The sequence below is a fragment of the Lissotriton helveticus genome, chromosome 6 (assembly GCF_964261635.1).
Source record: "Lissotriton helveticus chromosome 6, aLisHel1.1, whole genome shotgun sequence".
Classification (NCBI taxonomy): domain Eukaryota; kingdom Metazoa; phylum Chordata; class Amphibia; order Caudata; family Salamandridae; genus Lissotriton; species Lissotriton helveticus.
Window position 1 is genome coordinate 1,133,640,299 of NC_136067.1, and position 19,392 is coordinate 1,133,659,690.

At 45.0% G+C, this 19,392-nt stretch overlaps 1 protein-coding gene across 2 annotated transcripts in view; it reads right to left on the reverse strand.

The window, feature by feature from the left end:
- Positions 1-19,392, reverse strand: part of CNST (consortin, connexin sorting protein) — a 357,608-nt gene that overhangs the window by 47,775 nt on the left and 290,441 nt on the right. For both annotated transcript variants that reach the window (XM_078648798.1, XM_078648797.1), the window contains exons 9-10: positions 9,295-9,316; positions 167-251 (exon numbers count right to left, since the gene is read on the reverse strand). In XM_078648798.1, coding sequence (XP_078504924.1) covers positions 167-251; positions 9,295-9,316 — 107 coding nt within the window. The remainder of the gene's footprint in view (positions 1-166; positions 252-9,294; positions 9,317-19,392) is intronic.

The following is a 19,392-nucleotide window of genomic DNA, read 5'->3' on the forward strand; positions in this document are numbered from 1 at the left end:
ACCAATATACATCTATTCTAAATCATTTTATGGACTGAAGGAAATAGCAAATTTGATAGTCAAATGTTCCTGCGGAGCCAGACACTCCGAGGTGTACACCTGCCCTACTTTCCAGTCTTACTCCGGAGTTCCATCTTTCTCCCTTGATAACACTCTAAAGCTTTACCTGATTTGCAAGCAGCAGCAACTTTTTCTCTCTGCTCTCCAAACTTAGTAGTACCAAACAAGGCAATCTTCTCTGAAGCTATATGCTGTAAAAAAGGAAACCAAGAATCAGGTATGAAGCAGCTACAATTTTTCAATTGTATTAAAGCAGCTTTACCCTTACAGTGAACTGGAACAGATGAAGACTGGAGGAGAGGATGTGCAGAGTTAATCACCTAAAACCCAGTGTTATGTTGTTCTCAATTATGTGTTGGAAGTTGTGCTTGGAGGCGCATACATACTGGTTCATCCAGGACTCTTAAGGAGCATGCTATCTATTCACTCACGTAGTTGCGTATCACAAATTTAAAATATGGACATACATTCAAAATGTAGAGCACACTTTCCAACATTATGTTTTACAACTTTATTTTTATGAAGGTAAAGAGGTGAAAAGATTAATTGTCCTTTCTTTAACTAACATGGTTTAAAAGTATATCACTACATAACATGTAAAGCAATGTAACAAAGGTGTATAGAGCGATCAAGTATAAACTAGACGCAGGGGGAAAGTACAGTTCAATCACCATTGTATAAAAGACAGAGAATCAAAACCATACGTGTAACCTCTTAGAAGAAAGAGCTCAAGGGAGAACCTGTTTGGTATATACCTTTTCTATACATGACCTGTGACATATCCGGAGCCGCTGTTGCGACGATGCACATTTTTTTAGGCAAAGGAGGCCACATTTTATTTCCTCAAATGTACTCTTTCGATCAAGGACAATAGCAGCCAGATTCCCCACTGCCTATATTGACCAAGTCTGCTTCCAGGCATGGGCTATCATGAGGCGGGTAACCAGCGCTCAATTTGAACCCGTTATTGCAGGTGGGGAGCCACCAGAAATTATTGTTGGGGACCGACACTTATTTTTTCTCATCAGACATTTTCCAAAAGCAAGAGAGGGAAAACAGACATGTGAAAGCAGTAGGAAGAGAAAGATGCAACAATCGTCTTTAAGGCAGAAAGCGGAAACCTTCCAGAGTGATATGAAGGAGCAGGAAGTGTCTGGAAGTGGATTAAAGATGCCAGAGGTGTATTCAGGGCTACCAGCATTGGTATTTGACGCTTAATAGCAGCGTTCACAGGCTTCTGAGTAGCGCTTTGGGCACTGGCAATAATTATTTTACAAATTAAGCACTGCGGGCAACCATTAGCATGACAATATTATGGATTGTTGGGAAGTAAAGTTCCTTGCATGGTGGTGAACATGCACCCATTCTCCAGGTGCATGGATTTCTGCATCTCTGGTATTGACTTTTGGTCATGGGCACAGGGATCATGCATGTGAGCCTTGACCTAAGCCTGTCTCACGGTAATGTAGGTTGCTTAGACCTGGAGGTCGCAAGGGTAGAGGGCTACTGCCATTACCTAGAGTTAGGTGACACAAGCACAGTGGTGGTAACAGATCAGTTTTGTGTTAAGTAGAATCAGTAAAGTGAAAAGGGCTTTTAACCTGTGTCACTGGAGTGGGGCCTTGTGGTCCACTCATATCAAGTTCTGGGCTGTGTACTTAACTTATCCTTGACCTGCATGGATTATGTGTAGTGCCGGACAGTGTGTGATACTTGCTTGTGCCTGCTGGGTTGCAGGTGTTGGACTGTGGTTGGTACAAACGATGGAGACCTGTGGGTTCCATTTTGGAGGCACAGGGCCTGGAGAGGTGATGACTGCATTCCCCAGAGAAGAGATGTGGATTGCTGACATTCCTGAGGGTTGGGGTGTGACACACACACATACACCACTGAAGGGAGAAGACTCTTTAATTCCAGAAAGATTTACTGATCAGTGGGGCCAGGGCTCATTATCAGGGAGATGGTGGGACTGATAAGATTGGCACTACCAGGGAATCTTGCTAGAGAAAGTCTTCGTTCTTTGAACCTTTATGAGGCCTATTTCAGTGGAGGCTGATAGACAAGTATGATCCCTAGTTACTCCTTGGACTGTGTTGTGGGTCAGTCAGAATTGGATCCATTCCTTCTGTGGCAGACTGTCCTTTTGACAAAGGGCAGTGCAAAGGTGCGACCACTTCAAAGGAGATGACAACCTCAGCACGAATTTTAAAAAACAGACACAAATTCCCTTATGTCTGGATCTGGACTATAAATATGGGAATATGAGTGCCATACTTTGTTGAACACCACTGTCTCATCAGCCGAGGAAAGACTGCAAGACTTCTTGCTGTTGGAACCAGGACTGGTGACCAAGATTTGCCAGTCTCATACCTGGGTGAGGGGCAAGTGCCCTGTGAAAAGGAGGAGTGAGCGAGGCACACAGGGGGTCCTTGTGAGTGGATCTCAGTGAGCAAAGTGAGGTGCCAGTCCAATTGCAACCAGTGTTGTATAAGAGCTGTCCGCTTCTCTTGCAGAAGTCGGCAAGCCCCACAAAGTTGTAGGCCACTCCCTGAGGCCATCGCCCGTGTCCGTGACCCCCACGTGCCAGGATGGGGCCAATGAGACTGCTGCGGCCATTGCCAGTGAGGCTGGTGAACCATGCCAGGATGGGGCCAATGAGACTGCTGCGGCCATTGCCAGTGAGGCTGGTGAACCATGCCTGAGCAATTGAGCCAATGTCTGTGACCCCATTGGCTAGAAGACGGCCACAGAGACTGTTGAAGCCATCACTCGGGGGATCAGACAGATTACGATGGTCGCCTGTAGCAGTAACGTCTATATGCCGGGAGGGGGCCACTATGATAAGTGGGGCCATCACTGTGTCACAGGAGTCCCTGCAAACAGAGAAGGGACTCGAAAACAAGTGCAGAGCCACCTGCAGGGGCGTTGCTGCTGCATTGAACTTACTAGCAGAAACTGCGAAGGAGCTGCAGCACCAGAAAGCTGTCACTGTCTGCGACTGCCTAAGCACACCTACCCAGCTGATTGTGGACCCCGGGGAGAGTAGGATCCCTACTACTGGACTCTTCTGAAGGCAGCGATTAGGGTATGGTGGAAGCAAGGACCCAAGCCTGTCTGAAATTTGTTTGAGCTCAGCAGTTTACCACCCGGAGAGCTCAAAACTTTGAAGGGCAAAGTCAGACTGATGCACATCGCTAGTGTGGAAAGCACCTGGAGTCACCTCCTAAACTTTTCCACAGCCACAGAGTATTGGCTGGAGGAGGCGAGGGGGTTAAAGAAAGGACAGCAAAGGGAATCTCTGCCCAGACGAGCGTGAATGTGCTAGTCTTCAGTGACTACTTGTGTGGATTTAGTGTGCTGTGTTTAGCGGGTATAATAAACACTTCTATTAACACTAAAGATCACTATTGGACTGTGCAATCCTCTTGTCGGGGGTGTCTGTAGGTATTGTACCTTGCACCTACCTCCCCATGATAAGCCTTTGGCTGCTTGGCTCGGGCTACTACTTGGAGTCAAGTGGCGAAAGGGAAATACTTTTCCGGGTTACTCCGGACCCATAGCAGGTCAGGCGCTGGGACATCAGGTGTGAAATACCAAACCCCAGTGGTTGGAACCAGGATCTCCTGCTTGCCCAGTAGCCTCTGAAAGGGGTTCTGACATAGGTCAATAATTTGACTGGTAAATTGGTAGTTTGAATCCAGAGGCCAGCCAACTAATACTTGGGGTCACTCTGGTCATCGTAGAATCAAGATGAATGTCACATGCTTCTTACTCAGACAGCAGAGAAGCAGTCCTTTTGCAGAGAAGCACAGCAGTCTTCTGAGTCTTTCCAAGGTCCAAAGGGTGCTTCATTTATACCTGGTGCCCACTTTGAAGTAAGACGTTTCGGGAGGTTTCCACCTTAACAGTGTTTGGAATTTTCTGCCTATTTGCCCTGGCCCCAAATTGTCTGGGGTCAGTATAGACCAGTGTCAAACCCTTTGTGCGTGTGCTCAGGAGTAGTCTGTGATGTGCAAGTGTGATAGGTGACAGCTCCTTCACCACATCAAGTCAGAGATGGCCCATCCTCCCAAACCTTAGCTCTTTTGTCTCATGGTCTGGGAGAAATAAACAAAGATCAACTGTCAGCTACACCTCGCCATGTAACCCAGGAAACAGGCACCTAATGTTTGGAACAAGAAAATGCTAACTTTCTAAAAGTGGCATTTTCAGCATTGTGACTTAAAAGCCGACTTTAGCATTAAAGAGAGTTATACATTTAAATTCTTTAGACAGCAAACACAACATTCCTAAATGCTCCCAATTGAAAGTTATCACTTATTAAAGGCCTTGCATAAATTAAAAAAAACTAATTTAAAAGTTTTTCACTACCAGGACATCTAAAAGTTAAAGGCAGATGTCAAACTTTTTAAATACAATGCACCCTGCCCTATAGGCTGTTTAGGGCTTACCCTAGGGGTGACATATGTATTAAAAAGGAAGGTTTAGGCTTTGCAAAAGGTTTATTTTGCCAGGTCAAATGGCAGTTTAAACTGCGCACACAGGCTGCAATGGCTGGCCTGAGACATGTTTAAAGGACTACTTATGTGGGTGGCACAATCAGTGCTGCAGGCCCACTAGTAGGAATCAATTTGCATGGCTCAGGGTGCACGTAGTACCACTTTACCAGAGAATTACAAGTAAATCAAATGTGCCAATTGGGTGTCAGCCATTTTCACCATGTTTAAAGGAGAGAGCACATGTACTTTAGCACTGGTTAGCAGTGGTAAAGTGCACAGAGTCCTAAGGCCAACAAAAATTAGAACAGTCAAAATAGAGGAGTAGAGCAGAAGGTTTGGGTAAAGACCACCCGAAGGCTGAGAGGTGTGACAAATCGTATTTCAGAAGAAAAAAAACAAAGTAATATGGCAATTTTCATTAGGAGCCAATCAAGCAGGAACCCCTGGGATATAGAACCTCGCCAGTCTCCCTTGTTTGAATGTTTTACCTAGAAATCATAATAGCCAAGCAATCAGGTTTAACACTGCACAAGTTGAAGGGGTGGGAACACTATACAATAAAAACTCAGCCTACAAACCAAGCCTCACCACCAGACTTTAAATTGGAAAGGCAGCAACATAAATTGCACCCGGCGCCAAAAGGAGCCCCTATAGCATGAATGAATCAAAATCCGACATAAGATCCTAGTCAGTCAATGCTAGTAATTGGAAAGGGTACAGAAGTAATATACCCGAGCATCAGCTGTATGCAGGGCCGGACTGGGAACCAAAACCGGCCCGGCAAAGTGCTCGACTGGCCCCCGAGGAGAGGTCTGAGCTCTTTGCCGGGGCCGGTTTTCGGCCGATTTTATTGCAGGGCCGATTTTGCAGCTATGCTGCATAAACAGCCCTGTAACAAAACTGGCCCCCAGGGGCCCAAAACCGGCCCCCACCCTTGCGACGCACCGGGGGATTGCACGGTGCCCGCAACGGCCAGTCCGGGCCTGGCTGTATGTATAATCCAAGTAATCAAACCAGAGCGCTTCAAGTCATGAATTTTAACTAGCAGTACTCTATGATTCAGCACAATCTTGAGGGTGTACACAGCCCCTAAAATAAAGAACCAGTTTCTGAACATAGAGCTGCAGTACAGAATCTGGAACTTAAGAACTGAGACATCTAATACACGTTATTGGACTTGCTATTATTTTTTTCAGCAGTCTAAGATCTGAAGCGCATGATGATATTCTAAAATGGATGGTTTGATTTTTTAGCAGGAGCTTGTATTTCTCTGAGAAGGCCTCAGACAGATCCACCATGAGCAGAGCTACTTTTCTGATAGACTTCTAATTAGTGAATACCAAATTAATTAAGATCATCTTTGTTACCTTGTTCTTCCCACAGTGCACTGAAGAGCATTCAGGAGTTCTGCGAGCACTCTGGAGGCCCATGGGGACCAGATAAGCTGAAAGCACCACTGTCACACACCCCAAAAACAGCAGGGAGAAAGAGGAGTGTCGGCCCCCCTCCGCAGCTAACTCACAATCATCTCATCACAGGGCTGACAGTCCCCTCATCTGAGGAGCCCCAGCCAGTGTAATGAGTCCGTCTGTCCCAGCTTATTTGTCGACTGTCATGTCACAGGTTGTCTTTACTTTTAGTCATGTATCAAGGACACATTGAGCAGTGTGCAGGCTTGGTTTCCGAGCTCACCCAGAGGGACCGCTTCTTTATCCGAAGTGAGCCCCAGCCAGAACCAGTTACATTCTACTACTCTGCCACGGGGCACTGCAAAGTAGGCCTAGGCTAGGCCTCCGGGGACAAAGGCACAACACCATGGGGCCCAAGCATCAGCTCTACGTGTATAGCCACTGCCAGCTCAGCTCCTGCGTTGATTAAACCAGGGGTAGTAAGCGCTATATAAATGCAAATACAATACAATACAATACACACAATGGTGATCCCTCTAGAGAACATACAGTCCACCATGGAGGTTGCAGTCTTGAGACACTGCACTATGTGGAGAAGGAAGTCATCTGATGGACGTGAAGTAATCACTAAACTCTGAAACTGCTCCAGACCAGTCTCAACGGGTGCTCCCTCGCCAGGGATGCAACATCACTTATTGTGGCCATACAGCAGGCCAGGCACCCATAGCTCAGTGAGGACACATCTTGTTGGGTCCTTGTCATGACCACACCCACCACGGATTTCAACTTCTAACAACTGAAAACGTTCCAAAGTAAAACGCACATCCTACCCTTAGAAAAACTAAATCTTGTGCAGAATTTGCATTCTGAAGCAGATATCGGGCCACTCCTCGTAACTCCAAACTATTGTATTTAAATGAAAGAAACAGAACAATGATCAGATTAAAGCGAACAAATCAGCCTCAATAATAGCCGTCAAAAGCCATAACTCAGGCATGGCTCATTAGTTTAACACTGGTCAACAAGTCAATTTCTTCAGCTATTTTTAACTGCCATTATTTAATATTTAACCTTAATTATAAACACATGACACAAAGGGATTTATGTGGTACGTATGCATGTGGAATCTCTGCAGTGCAACCCAAGCCAAAAAGCAGCAGAGCACTGCACAAGATCAAAGAGAAGCATAAAGTCAAGAAGTGAAAGGAAAGGTGGTTAGGTGTTTGAGGTTGGTTCATGCACTGAATTGTACTGTTCTTCAAAGAGGTGCATCCTGGACTGTTTCCTAAATTGGAGCAGCGTTGGTGATGTACTGAAGGATATGAGGATGTTATTCTAGAGCCTATGAGCATATATAGAATAGGCCTGCTGTCAGTTTTATTTTTTCACTTCTTAGTCTGCAGTCTGATGATGTCCAAATTGCAGGTGTGAAGAGAACTGCCAGAGACGCTGAGCTTGTCTGCAAGACAAATGGGGTGCTGGTGGGGATGGCTTTGTAAAGGATAAAGCTGGGATTCAAGATAGTGTGGGTCTGAAAGGGGGTTAGTACAGTACCATCCGAAAGGGAGATATGTGATGTGATGATCCTTCTTTTGGATCTGGGTGAGACGTGCAGCTGCGTGCAGGATGCCCATCAGGGGTGCCAGTGTGGAGTCTGGGAAGCCATGGGGCAGAGGGTTACCACTAGGCAGATGTAAGAGTACGACTGCTTGAACAGCAGTTCTGAAGTAGGTTTCTGGAAGTAACTGTGCCACTTAGAAGACAGGTCTGATATCAGTTAGTGTTTAGTTCAAGCCTGGGCAGCACATGCGCTGCTCTGCCAGGCATGCTGTATTCAGGTCAGGACTTGAAGCTCCGCCCATATTTTCCATTGGCTTGTGTCATTGTCCATTGTATATTGTGGCTGTTCATTGGTCAATAGCCTTTGTAGTACCTCCTTGTCCTATTTTGTAACCTCCCATGACAACAACACCTGTTACGTGTGTTGTTACTCGGTATGCTTGAATTACAGCCTCCGAGCACTATTTTCTCAAATAGCTTTGTCCTACTTGCAGTTGCTGGCTGGACATGCTCTCTCCCAATGCTTTTTAAAAACAAATTTATAGCACATACACATTTGCAATCGGTCTCGCATTTGCAAGAGTTTAAGCTATTAGCAAAGTAAATCACAATGCCTTTAAGTTATCTGTTTTAAAAACAACATAAATAAAAGCCATTGTCATTTACAATGCCAATTGCTCAAACCCTCGTAAATGTGAGACCTATTGCATTGCAAATTCTTATTTTATTTGGCAACTAAATCTGTTAGAATCCGGGTTTATCCTTTGGTTTAGAAACAGGCATGCCACCACAATCTGGATGTTAGGAAAGGAGAAGGATGCCACCTGTGTTTCAAGTGGACCAAACCAATCAAGCAATAATCTGCGGAGATTTTGTCTATATCAAGAGAAGCTTCATGAAGCGTATGGACAGTCAGTAACCCAACAGAAGATAAGGAAACGATCTGCTTATTCTGGATATGCCTTAAACCTTATTTAGCATCAAGGACACGACGATGCCGAACCCAAATGTTTTCAGAGGTACCTCAATGTGAGAGAGGAGAATATTCCCCATAACTACCAGATGGCAGCAAGGCATAACTGACAGCTGTAATCTTTCATGGAAGGCACATGGCCCAGCTCTGAACTCCCAACCATGTCTACCGCCAATAAAGCCACCATCTTTTAATATCACATGTAGGCCTCAATCGGCTGCGTCTCTTCATTGAGTGAGGTAAGATACAAGTCATTTTACTCACTTTAGTGGATACCAGTGCAGGCATTTCACATTATAAAAAGGTTACATTTGTTTCCAATATTATCGTGTTAATTTACAATGGAATTATCGATAACGACATTTTGAGGAGGGGAAAACCAGACCAGTTGCATGTCCTGGCCTCGGATTTTAGTTAAAACTGTAATAGTGTACAGTCTTGTAAAGTCCCGTACTTATTTCTATGCTTTTCAAACAAGAGACATTTGCCAAAATAAAATTCGACATTAACCACGTTATGAAAACGCACCGTTAAGAGAAAAAGCTGCCTCTTTGTCCTATAGTTGAGATTAAAACCTTGTACAGCAGAGGCATGTGTGCAACCCTAATACCCATATCAACTGTTCATGCAAGCTTCCAAAATTTCAAGGGGTGGGGAGGGGGCTTGGAAAAAGGTAGGGATGAAAACAGGTTTCCAATACATTTTCTCGAGTCATCTTTGAATAAAAGTATGGCTAGACACACTATGTTAACTATAAAAAAAAACACCCATCCAAATAAACAGAATGTCTTACCTTTCGCTTAAATACAGAAGGCCTGTGACAAGAAAGGAAAGGAACAATGTAAATAGTCAGTCTCAGCCACAATGGTCTAAAACAAACGTAAATACTGCCTCACGAACATGACTTTGACTATCCGCAGTGACTCTCTAATATTAGCGCAGAATATTTCCAGCGCTGAAAGTGAAACCTTATCACGGCCCTGGCAGAGTTTAAAGTGCGTGCCACGTGCCAACATCATTACACGGCCAATGGCCACAGCACACGCAGTAACATGCTGGGGAAAGGAGCCGGCCTGGGCAGTAAAAACATGCATGCTACCTGCAAACGGAGGTAGAGGTGATACACCGGACTGATAGTGCACCGCAGACAGGATCCCGGGCGCTCTGACTGAGGAGCCGAGAATGCCGCCTTCAGATCTGATGCGCAGGCGCACTCACACAAAAACACGGTGCGACGGGTCTCGAGGCAAGCAATGTCTCAAAAGCCCCCAACCGCACAGACTTCAAGGTGATACTTCGTGTAACTGCAATATTTGGAGACGGCGCGAGAACAGTATCCACATTGGGTTCTTGGGGAGTACACCGCACAAGCTGGAAATAATAGGGGAGTCAGTACACAATAAAACAATTCAATAATGTTTTTGGCTTCATGTATAGAGGGCTTACAAGTGCTGCCAAAGCCTCTGTGGATTGTGTCGAAATCAAAATACTAAAACGGTGCGACTTGTGAAGAAGTATCACAAACAAAAAAAAAGTAGCTTAAAAATCACATCTTAAAAATTGATCCTCCAGCCTGGGATAAATTCCCCTTCGGAATCACGGGCCAAAGAACCTTCATTAAAAATGATAAAGCAGCCATGATTCTAGTTCATCATGCAAAACGTTCCCTATACCATAACATAACCCCATCCCACTTCACCGAAATCAAAGCATCACTCAGTTAGTTCCTGTGGGCTGGAGCACAACCGTGAGTCTCTTGCTTCTTGTATACAACCCTTTTTGACAGAGGGTTGGTGGTCCCATATATATGCTTATACTATTGGGCATCACAATTGATGAGAATTATCAACGGGAACTCCTTACAAACTTGGGGTCTAGAAGAGATCTTCTATGCACTGCTTAATTTGTAAAATAATAGGAGCCGGGCCCTCGTCAGAAGGCCACCACAGCTTGCACCACCCATTGCCCCGGTCAGCGTCGGCATCACAGTACCTAGCCAACTACTACTCATCACACTGCTAAAGTGTGACAATTCAGATTGTTCGAGACCCCCAAATCTATTAGAATAGCTTGGGGGACAGATAGTGGTTGTTTTTAATATATATTGAATTAATACAACAACTGATGTTCTGCTTATCTTTAAAACACACAAACAGCATCACCACGAGGTAGCGGTCATAAGAGCTGGTGTTGACAATTAAGTGCCTGTGCCGAGGACCGGAAACCACCAGCTCAAATTAGGCACTGGTTCTATGGCTCATCAGTCCCCAAGCGGCTATTGGACACCACCGGGGCCCCCGGCTCTGCTGGGACAATGCCCTCAAGTTTATCAAATAGCATAAGACCATTACCAATGAAACCCAACTATGGGGAGGGTTCTACCTACCCAAGGTTCGGAGCAAAAGCAATTTGTGCCTGGGGCTTAATCAGAGTTTTCAAAATAGGGGATGTCTGGACACAAAGGCACATTAAGTCCTTTGACATTATATCCGCAGAATTCCAATTACACAAAACCCAATTCTTCTGCAACTTACAGTTCCGATCGCTCTGACACAATACGACCCCCTCCCACAACATGTACTGGAGTTCAACTCACTTGAACCCAAGGTGACAATTGAATGCCTGGGAGAAAAAGGGATCTCCCATATCTATAGGTCACTGGTGGTACACAACCTCGATCCCGTCATGCGTCTCCAAGCCCACTGGCATTAGGACGTTGGCCCACTGACAGAGGAAGAGTGGCAACAAGCCAAGATGGCCACTCAATGTTGAGCCATATCAGCTAAGCTTAGACTAATCCAATTTAACTTATTCCACTGTGTGTACTAAGACCCAAATAAGTTATGGTCCATTGGTTGGAGGAACGATAATCACTGCCTGACATGCTTTGTAAAGCGTGCAGGGTTTTTAGGTCTCGCGACCTATCAATGCGCGCAAGCGCATTGAGGGAGCGAGAATTCAAGTGCTCAAAAAACTCGTGAAACCAAGGGTTTCGTTTGTGCGGTTTTCATTAAGTTCACGTGAATCACGTGAGCAAACAAGCACGCGCATTCACGGCCGCACAGCACATCAAAGGGCTTCGCCCAGCGTGCGCTCTGCGGCTTCTCCTCCCCTAACACGCTATCTCAGCTCTCCTGCCCCCATCCGGCTTCCCTCCGGCCATTTGCCACACTCCTTGTTTTCTGTTTTCAGCTCTACTCGTGATAAGGTCACGTCGCTTCAGTCTGCCAGTCGGTATTACACCCTCTGAGTAATTCCTTGCAATTCGACAACATTTTCTGCCTCCGACCTCAGCACTTCGTGTGACCTGCCTTCTAACACTTTGAGCCTCGCAGGCAGGCCGAAATCTGATTTAATATGCCCAATAGTGAGCATGCATTGCAGATACCCAAACATTCGTGAGCTTGTACCAGCAGGAATTTTGACACAAATTCGTGCATAACTTGCACATAGGATTAGGCAATCTTTCACGGATTATTTCCTTTTTTATTTTTTAACCCCCCAGATTGAATGCAGGCTTTTTTCTGTTTTCAGCTCTACTCGTGATAAGGTCACGTCGCTTCAGTCTGCCAGTCGGTATTACACCCTCTGAGTAATTCCTTGCAATTCGACAACATTTTCTGCCTCCGACCTCAGCACTTCGTGTGACCTGCCTTCTAACACTTTGAGCCTCGCAGGCAGGCCGAAATCTGATTTAATATGCCCAATAGCGAGCATGCATTGCAGATACCCAAACATTCGTGAGCTTGTACCAGCAGGAATTTTGACACAAATTTGTGCATAACTTGCACATAGGATTAGGCAATCTTTCACGGATTATTTCCTTTTTTATTTTTTAACCCCCCAGATTGAATGCAGGCTTTTTTCAGCTCTACTCGTGATAAGGTCACGTCGCTTCAGTCTGCCAGTCGGTATTACACCCTCTGAGTAATTCCTTGCAATTCGAAAACATTTTCTGCCTCCGACCTCAGCACTTCGTGTAGTGAGTAATTCCTTGGAGTGTTTCACAGGGCAAGATAAAGGACATGGCGTACTGAACTCCGGCCGTGAGCCAGCAGCTGAGCCAGGGAGAAAAAAAACCTCCAGCACCCGCACACTTACATTTCCACGTTTCTGCTGAATAAGACGAGATGTCTGGCCTTTAGCTGAGCACCCCTTCGCCCCGTATTTTGTTTAAATCCTCCAGTGTTGACCCCGTCTGCCCTCAGCCCCAGCACTTCTGGGCTCGTCCAGGCAGTGAGGGAATGGAATAAAAAAAACGTCTGAATGCGCATATTGTAAAATCCTGTTGAACTGTAAGCAGGCATGTGCTGGTCGGAGAATTAGGTTACCAGAGGGGATGACTGATTGCAAAACTATGTAAGTAACGTAAATACGACACATAGTGCATAACAAATGCTATAGGTGTCACATTTGCAAAAGTTAAAACTATTGGCATTGTAAATGACAAAGCTATTAATATTGCTATTTTCAAAACCAACACATAAATACAAAATTTGTCATTTACAATACCAATAGGTTAAACTTTCCTAATGCGAGACCTATTGGCAACGCCAGTGCTGGTTTCACATGGTATGGAGCTGCCCTCTTATTTTTGCATACTGGAACATGATTCACAACACAGAGGGATAGTGGGCTATACATTTAATCCGACTCCTAGGCATGCCATTTAGAGTATTGAGGAGATGGATCCAACGATTTGGGAGTTCTCCCATCTAGTAACCATCAGCCTGCTAGTGGCGAAAAACAACATAGTTTGACACTGGATTACACCACCCCCCAGGCAATTTGTGAACACGGGGGATGGACACGTGCTTCAGCTGAGAAATCATTCTACACAGTAAGTGGCTCCCCCTAAAATACCATGAGACATGGGATGCATGGTGGGACTACTCCAACTAAATGTACCTTTTCTGGCTGAGGGCCAAACTAGGGGCATATTTACAAGGGCGTTATCTCCGCTTTTTTTGGCTTTTTAAGCCAAAAAAGCGGAGATAAAACTATCGCCCTATTAACAAGAGAGTACTAACATGCCTTATTGCATGTTAGCACTGTTTTTCCCAACGCCTCCCTTTGCATCTCTAATGAGATGCAAAGTGGGTGGGCATCACTGGGTGTACCCCGGATGGACTACCTTGCAAATATCGCTGATGTTCACATCGCGATATTTACAAGGCTGTCGCAGCATTGTAGCACACGTTAGTTTTTGGAGAAAACCGCTGTTTTCCCCAAAAACGAATGTCTGCTAAAATGCAGACTTACCTATCCCTAACATTGGGGTGAATTATGCTGATATGACCTTGTGGGTCGTATCAGCAAGGTTATCACCGTTTTCTGGAAAACCAGCTATGTTCCCTGTAAAACGGCGATAACATCGCTATCTCTGGAATTTTTATCGCCTTGGAGAAACGCGTTGTTAATAACGCGCTACCAGGGCGATAAATTCCAGAGATAGCCTGCGATAACAAAATTATCGCTAAGCACGGCCAGCGATAATTATCGCTGGCCGTTGATAATATGCCCCCTAGTTTGCGAAATTACATATGTTAACGGATGCGTTGTGTAAAAAAAAGAATTCTTAAAAAAAAAATAAGAAAATAAAAATAAAATCAATCCCTCAACTGGAGGAAAATTCCCCTACATAGAGGCAGAACAAAAAGAGGACCAGGAAAGCAGTTGCACAGGAATTGCAGCAGGGGCCTCAATGCAAGCAATGTATAATGGGCCCCGGCCTTATTTAGTTGGTGAAATACAGCCAAAAATGGGGTGCAGTGACACCTCACAATCTGGGCCTAAGAAGTGCTGCACCCGCACTGTGTAAAGCTGGTTAAAACCAAAAGCTAGCTACAAGCCCCACCTTGTACAGATGAATGTGAGGATGGGGTTAACCCAGATATATGAAACAGGCAGGTGCCAGAGGGAGGAGGATGAAGAGGGCAAACAGAGAAGCTGCTCTACTATGCTGATGTCTAAAAACCCTAAAGGGTAGTTAAAACTGACAACTATCAATCACATACACAGTTTAATGGGACTTTCGACTCCATGCAGGTCTTTCCAGCTGTAGTATCTGTGCAAGGGATTTCCTTATGCACAGGGAGTTCTGTACAATGGACAAAACACAGGCAGATCTTTAAATGTAATACAAGACTGCCATTCAACCCTTCAAGCATAGGATACACTTTCCACGTCACAAGAGAATACGAGTGCCCCAGTTGGAAGCTCCCACGAAACCAAGCAAGTAAGGAAAACAAATAAAAAATGCAGGTGGAAGAAGAGTGGATAAGCCTACCACAAATCTAGTCACAAAAATGAGAGGTGGTGGTAAGAAAAAAAACGGTTTCTTGAAACATTATTCTAAATTTCTTTTTTATATTTGGGGTCCTGAGGAGTGCATTGACAAGTAAAACCTGAATGTCATCCTATTTGTAGACATAGGTATATCAGAGGTAGATATGTCGACCTCATAACTGCCACAAATGCAATGATAGCCATAACAAAGTAATGTCGAACTAACTTAAAATTGGAATGTAATGATAACCAGCCACATTCTCATTTCAATAAGTCTACCTTCCAGCTCTGAATTGGAGGTATTGAGCTTTAGAATTTCAAGACGCATCCAAATATGGGCAGAACTTCTTATATTCCAAAACTGCCTAGCTCTATTCAACATCAGTCAAAAGGCTTGTTGATGCTCCCTGTATCCGTCTGTAGAATCTGTAAACGTCTTTGTCACTGCTTTCCATCAGGGGGATTAATCCCGAATTCAGGGTTCACGGGACAGCACGAAAACACTTGAGAAAGAAGAAACGTTAGACTTGTCCCAAGAACAAGGCGTCTTTGCAGCACAGGTCGAAAGCTCTAAGACTCTGAATCAATTCCAAAGTTGGACAAGTCTGGTGTTTTAAACAACTGAGAAACTGTCTAGGTTCATAGAAAAAGCAGCTGCGCATAAACGGTTAAACCAGGCTCCCATTCAAGCTTTTATGGAGTAAAATTAAATTATCCTTGGTGATATTTATCAGTCCGCGTATACAGGGGCGTGGGTTCCACTGGTGATGTGCGGGGGGGCGAACCCTGTTTTTTGATGGTCTATATCATTAAAACAGTAGCTGGGGGCCCGGCCCATTCTTCCCATGGCACTCTGGCTACGCTACTGTCTTTAGTTTATACTCACATGGGTTTCTCAAACTAAGACTCATTCCCCCCCTAGATCTCTCGTAATGAGGCCTGGTGTGAGCCGGAGTAGGAATGAGATTCCAGGGCCAGGGTCAGGCCTATAGGGCAATCAGGTGGTGCCCGATGGGATGGTCTGACAGGGGGCAGTCAGTGTCTGGGTCTTTTTGGTCTGTGGGCTTGTTTTATGGTCTGCTTTTCCGGTTTTTATTATTAATTTCCCAGATATTAAAGTAACACTACTTGTAGCAATCTGAAATACACGCAGCCTTCCATAACTTGGAAAATAACTATTCGGCGGGTCTGTTCAAAACGGTCCCATTATGCTAATAAGAGACACTTTTTAGCTTTCTAATTCACTGATGGGGTCGCTTTTATTTTGGTGCCCAGGTCTATTTTCTGTCCCCGTCTGACCCTGCCCGGAGATCCTTGGTGCACAAACTGCAGAGCTGGCAATTCTAGGAAGCACCGGACCTGTATACAACGGCAGGGCTCGAGTCGGGGCACCACGCGGGTGGACGGCGTCCCCCGACTTATTTTATCGGGAGCTCTGTGCAGAGTAGGAAAATTATTGAGGTTAATTATTACTGACAAGTAATCGAAACTTTACCACTTCATTCTCTCTCATCCAGAACGCTGCTCACGCGCTGGCTTCTCGGATATAATCGCATCTAAGGGGTGAGCGAGGGGAGGCAATGAGTCTGATGGTGCAAGCCACCTTTCGTGGCGTCACTTCCTGTCGTGACGTCAGTGTCTCCCCACTTCTTTTTTTTTTTTTTAGGACTTATGCCCTGGCTGCAGGCACCTGCAGGGCAAAGCCCCCTCCCCCGTGCTGCCATCCTCCTGCACAGCTGGGCAGAGATAAAAACAATCCCACACCCCGCCTGTGGCTCCCCCCCAACCAACCAGGTCACAAACACCTAGCTGACCCCCACCCCCAGTATCTCTCTCCGTGATGCCATTCACCACCTGCCTCAACCAACTAGTAAAGGGCAGCAGAAAAGGGCAAGGAAGGAGTATCAGGGGAAAGGGAACTGGTAAAACCTGCTCCGCAGGTTAATTCTCATTTCAAGATCATAATCTCTGCTGCAAGGATACCGGATGGAAATGGAGAATTCTAACAGCTCCATTCCCCAAATCCCCGTGTCCCTGCACCGTAATCCAATTTACTCGTAATGTTTGTAGTAGGTTTAGATCAGCCTGTCACTGAGTGAATAGTGAATAAATCTTTATTGTTTAAGTTATTTAAAACCATAACAATGTCATAATACGAATATGGTATCCCTGTAAAAGGATTAAAAAGTATTTCAAAAAGAAAAAAACAAACTTAATTATTTAGTCCTAAAAACCGGAAGCAGTATCCTTATCATTAGGCCAATTTAAAGTTTGTTCAAAATTCTGCAACATCATATCGCTGTCGAGTTATGGTTTTTGCACGTAGTGACATATAAAACATTTTAAACATTTTTTTATAAAATTGCGATAAAGTTCTAAACATTATTGTTTTGGAAGTGCCACATCGTTTTTCTCATAAAATAATAGGAATTTAATTTACGCTACTGCAGGTAAGCACCAGCTTTATTGAAATGGACTCATCGCAGCCAAGTAAAGGCGTCTCTAAAGGCGCCGGTGCTTTCACCAACTCACAGGCCGAACTATATAGCAAAACACGGCAAGTTGTCTCTTCCCAGCAGAAAGTGAAGCTGCTTGCCGTCACTGCAACACCGCCAGCACACTTCGATCTGCATTAGGAATCATTTATGTACAAGGTGATCACCCTTATTTTGTAAAACGCAAACACACGAACGCTTTCCATCGTCCGTGCGACCAATAGAAAAAAATATAAGATTATTCTGTGTGCAATGTGTCATTCTCTTATCTAGTTTCCGATGCATTATGTTCTGATCTTTTGTGTTTTATCCTTGGCCTGTGTACCTTTCCATGGCAATCTTTGCTTGTAAATTTGCTTAACCATCGCTTCGCACTACTTTCAGGCTCGGGCTGCACGCTGTAATATAAGGCGTTTAGCAAGAGCTCTCCCTGGGATTAAAAGTATCCTTCTTTACGTCACAGAAACGTGTCCTGGTAGGCGGGACTAAGGAAACGTGAAACCACGCAAGGAGAAACATCAGTACATCTTTTAAGGCTTACACTAAAAGCTCGGTGTTTAAAAGGGCAACGTCCATACCTGTTTGGTTGTTGAGCATATGTCAAGGATCCCACGTCGCCTTCTTAAGGATCCAAGTGCTGTGCCACACAAACTTGGTTTGCTCAGGATTGTTCAAACAATCAAAAGTCCGTTATCACCAGACTACTCACGTTCTCATAATACGCAGAACTGCTCAATAAGGAAGTGGGGAGGCAGTTGTCCGGAACAAAAAGGTTTCTCGAATTATGCCTTGTTTAAAGGAGGTGGTTGCTTCGCTTCTTCAAGGTACCGGGGGACAGGCGCAATTATAAGGTGGTGGCCGATGCAAGGGTAGCGGCAATCATAGTAGAGGTACCTAGCCCACCAAACCCCCACAGTCTAAGAATCGAATGGCCCGTGGAGGCGCAGCCTACTCTGGTCTTGGATGTACCTTAGGGAACCAATCTGACGGAAGGATTGCCGCCCATGGGATGTGGGGAAACCCCCAGATGAATGGAGAGTGCTGGGGATTCTGTTGCCTATAAAACACGCAGTTTATGAACCAGTGGGGAAAAACCCAGGTTACCTCTTATGTCTGGGTATCTTCTGTTATCTGAAACCCAGGAAATTCCCTGGATTCCCTGCGGCACATCTTTGTTGGTGAATCCTTGGGATTACCCAAAAGCCTCCGAGGCAGAAGAGGAACCTCAGTGTTGAGGTCAGACTGACCCACCACAGTTCAGTAGCTCCGGTAATCAAGAGCAATACCCCCTAGTGTCTTGGTGGGGGTGCAGGATGGGGGGGGGGGGGAGGGTAGGGGTCGTGTTAGGGCCTAGGCAGAGGACGTGGCTAACTTACAATATGCTAAACACGAGTGACAGTCATTATCATTCATAGTTTCCACCATATACCAACCAACAAAAAATAAGTTAGTTTGATGAGGATTTCAACGCTATAAGTCCCAAGCTACGGTAAATGTCCAAACATATTTGCATAGAACCATTTCATGTTCACTTTAAGGACTCGATAGACATCAGGGCTCTGGATTCTTAAACATTTTAAAAACTATGTTTTTAATTCAGGAACAGATGCCAACACACTGTTTTTAGATTTTAATAGAAGGGTTTTAGTCTCAAAATGTAACTTGAGCGTAGGTGGTCATGTACTGATGAAATGTTCAAATAGAGACACACTCAGTCTCGAATGATACATAGTCTAAAGTGAATTAAAGGTGATATTCAGGGGCGTAGTTTCAGGGAGAGGTCTATGGGGTGGAACATCCCCCAAAAAATAGCTGTGTCGGTTAAGAGGCAGCATAATCAGCTCTGCTGCCGGTAATCATGTGTTCATTTTATTAAGATTACTAGACCTAGGAGGAGGGAGTACGTAAGAACACTGGCAGGGCCCTGAGCTCAAAGCAAACATCCGGCCTGTCACTCACTCAACTATGCTGCTGGAGTTACCCCTCAGTGACCTAACTCATTCCTTCGCGCCTTTTGCCAGGGTGTGGCACCGCTTTCTGGGCCCAGTGCTTGAACAGCATCGAAACATGCCAGTGATTTTATCTACAATTGGAATTCTACTCAACTG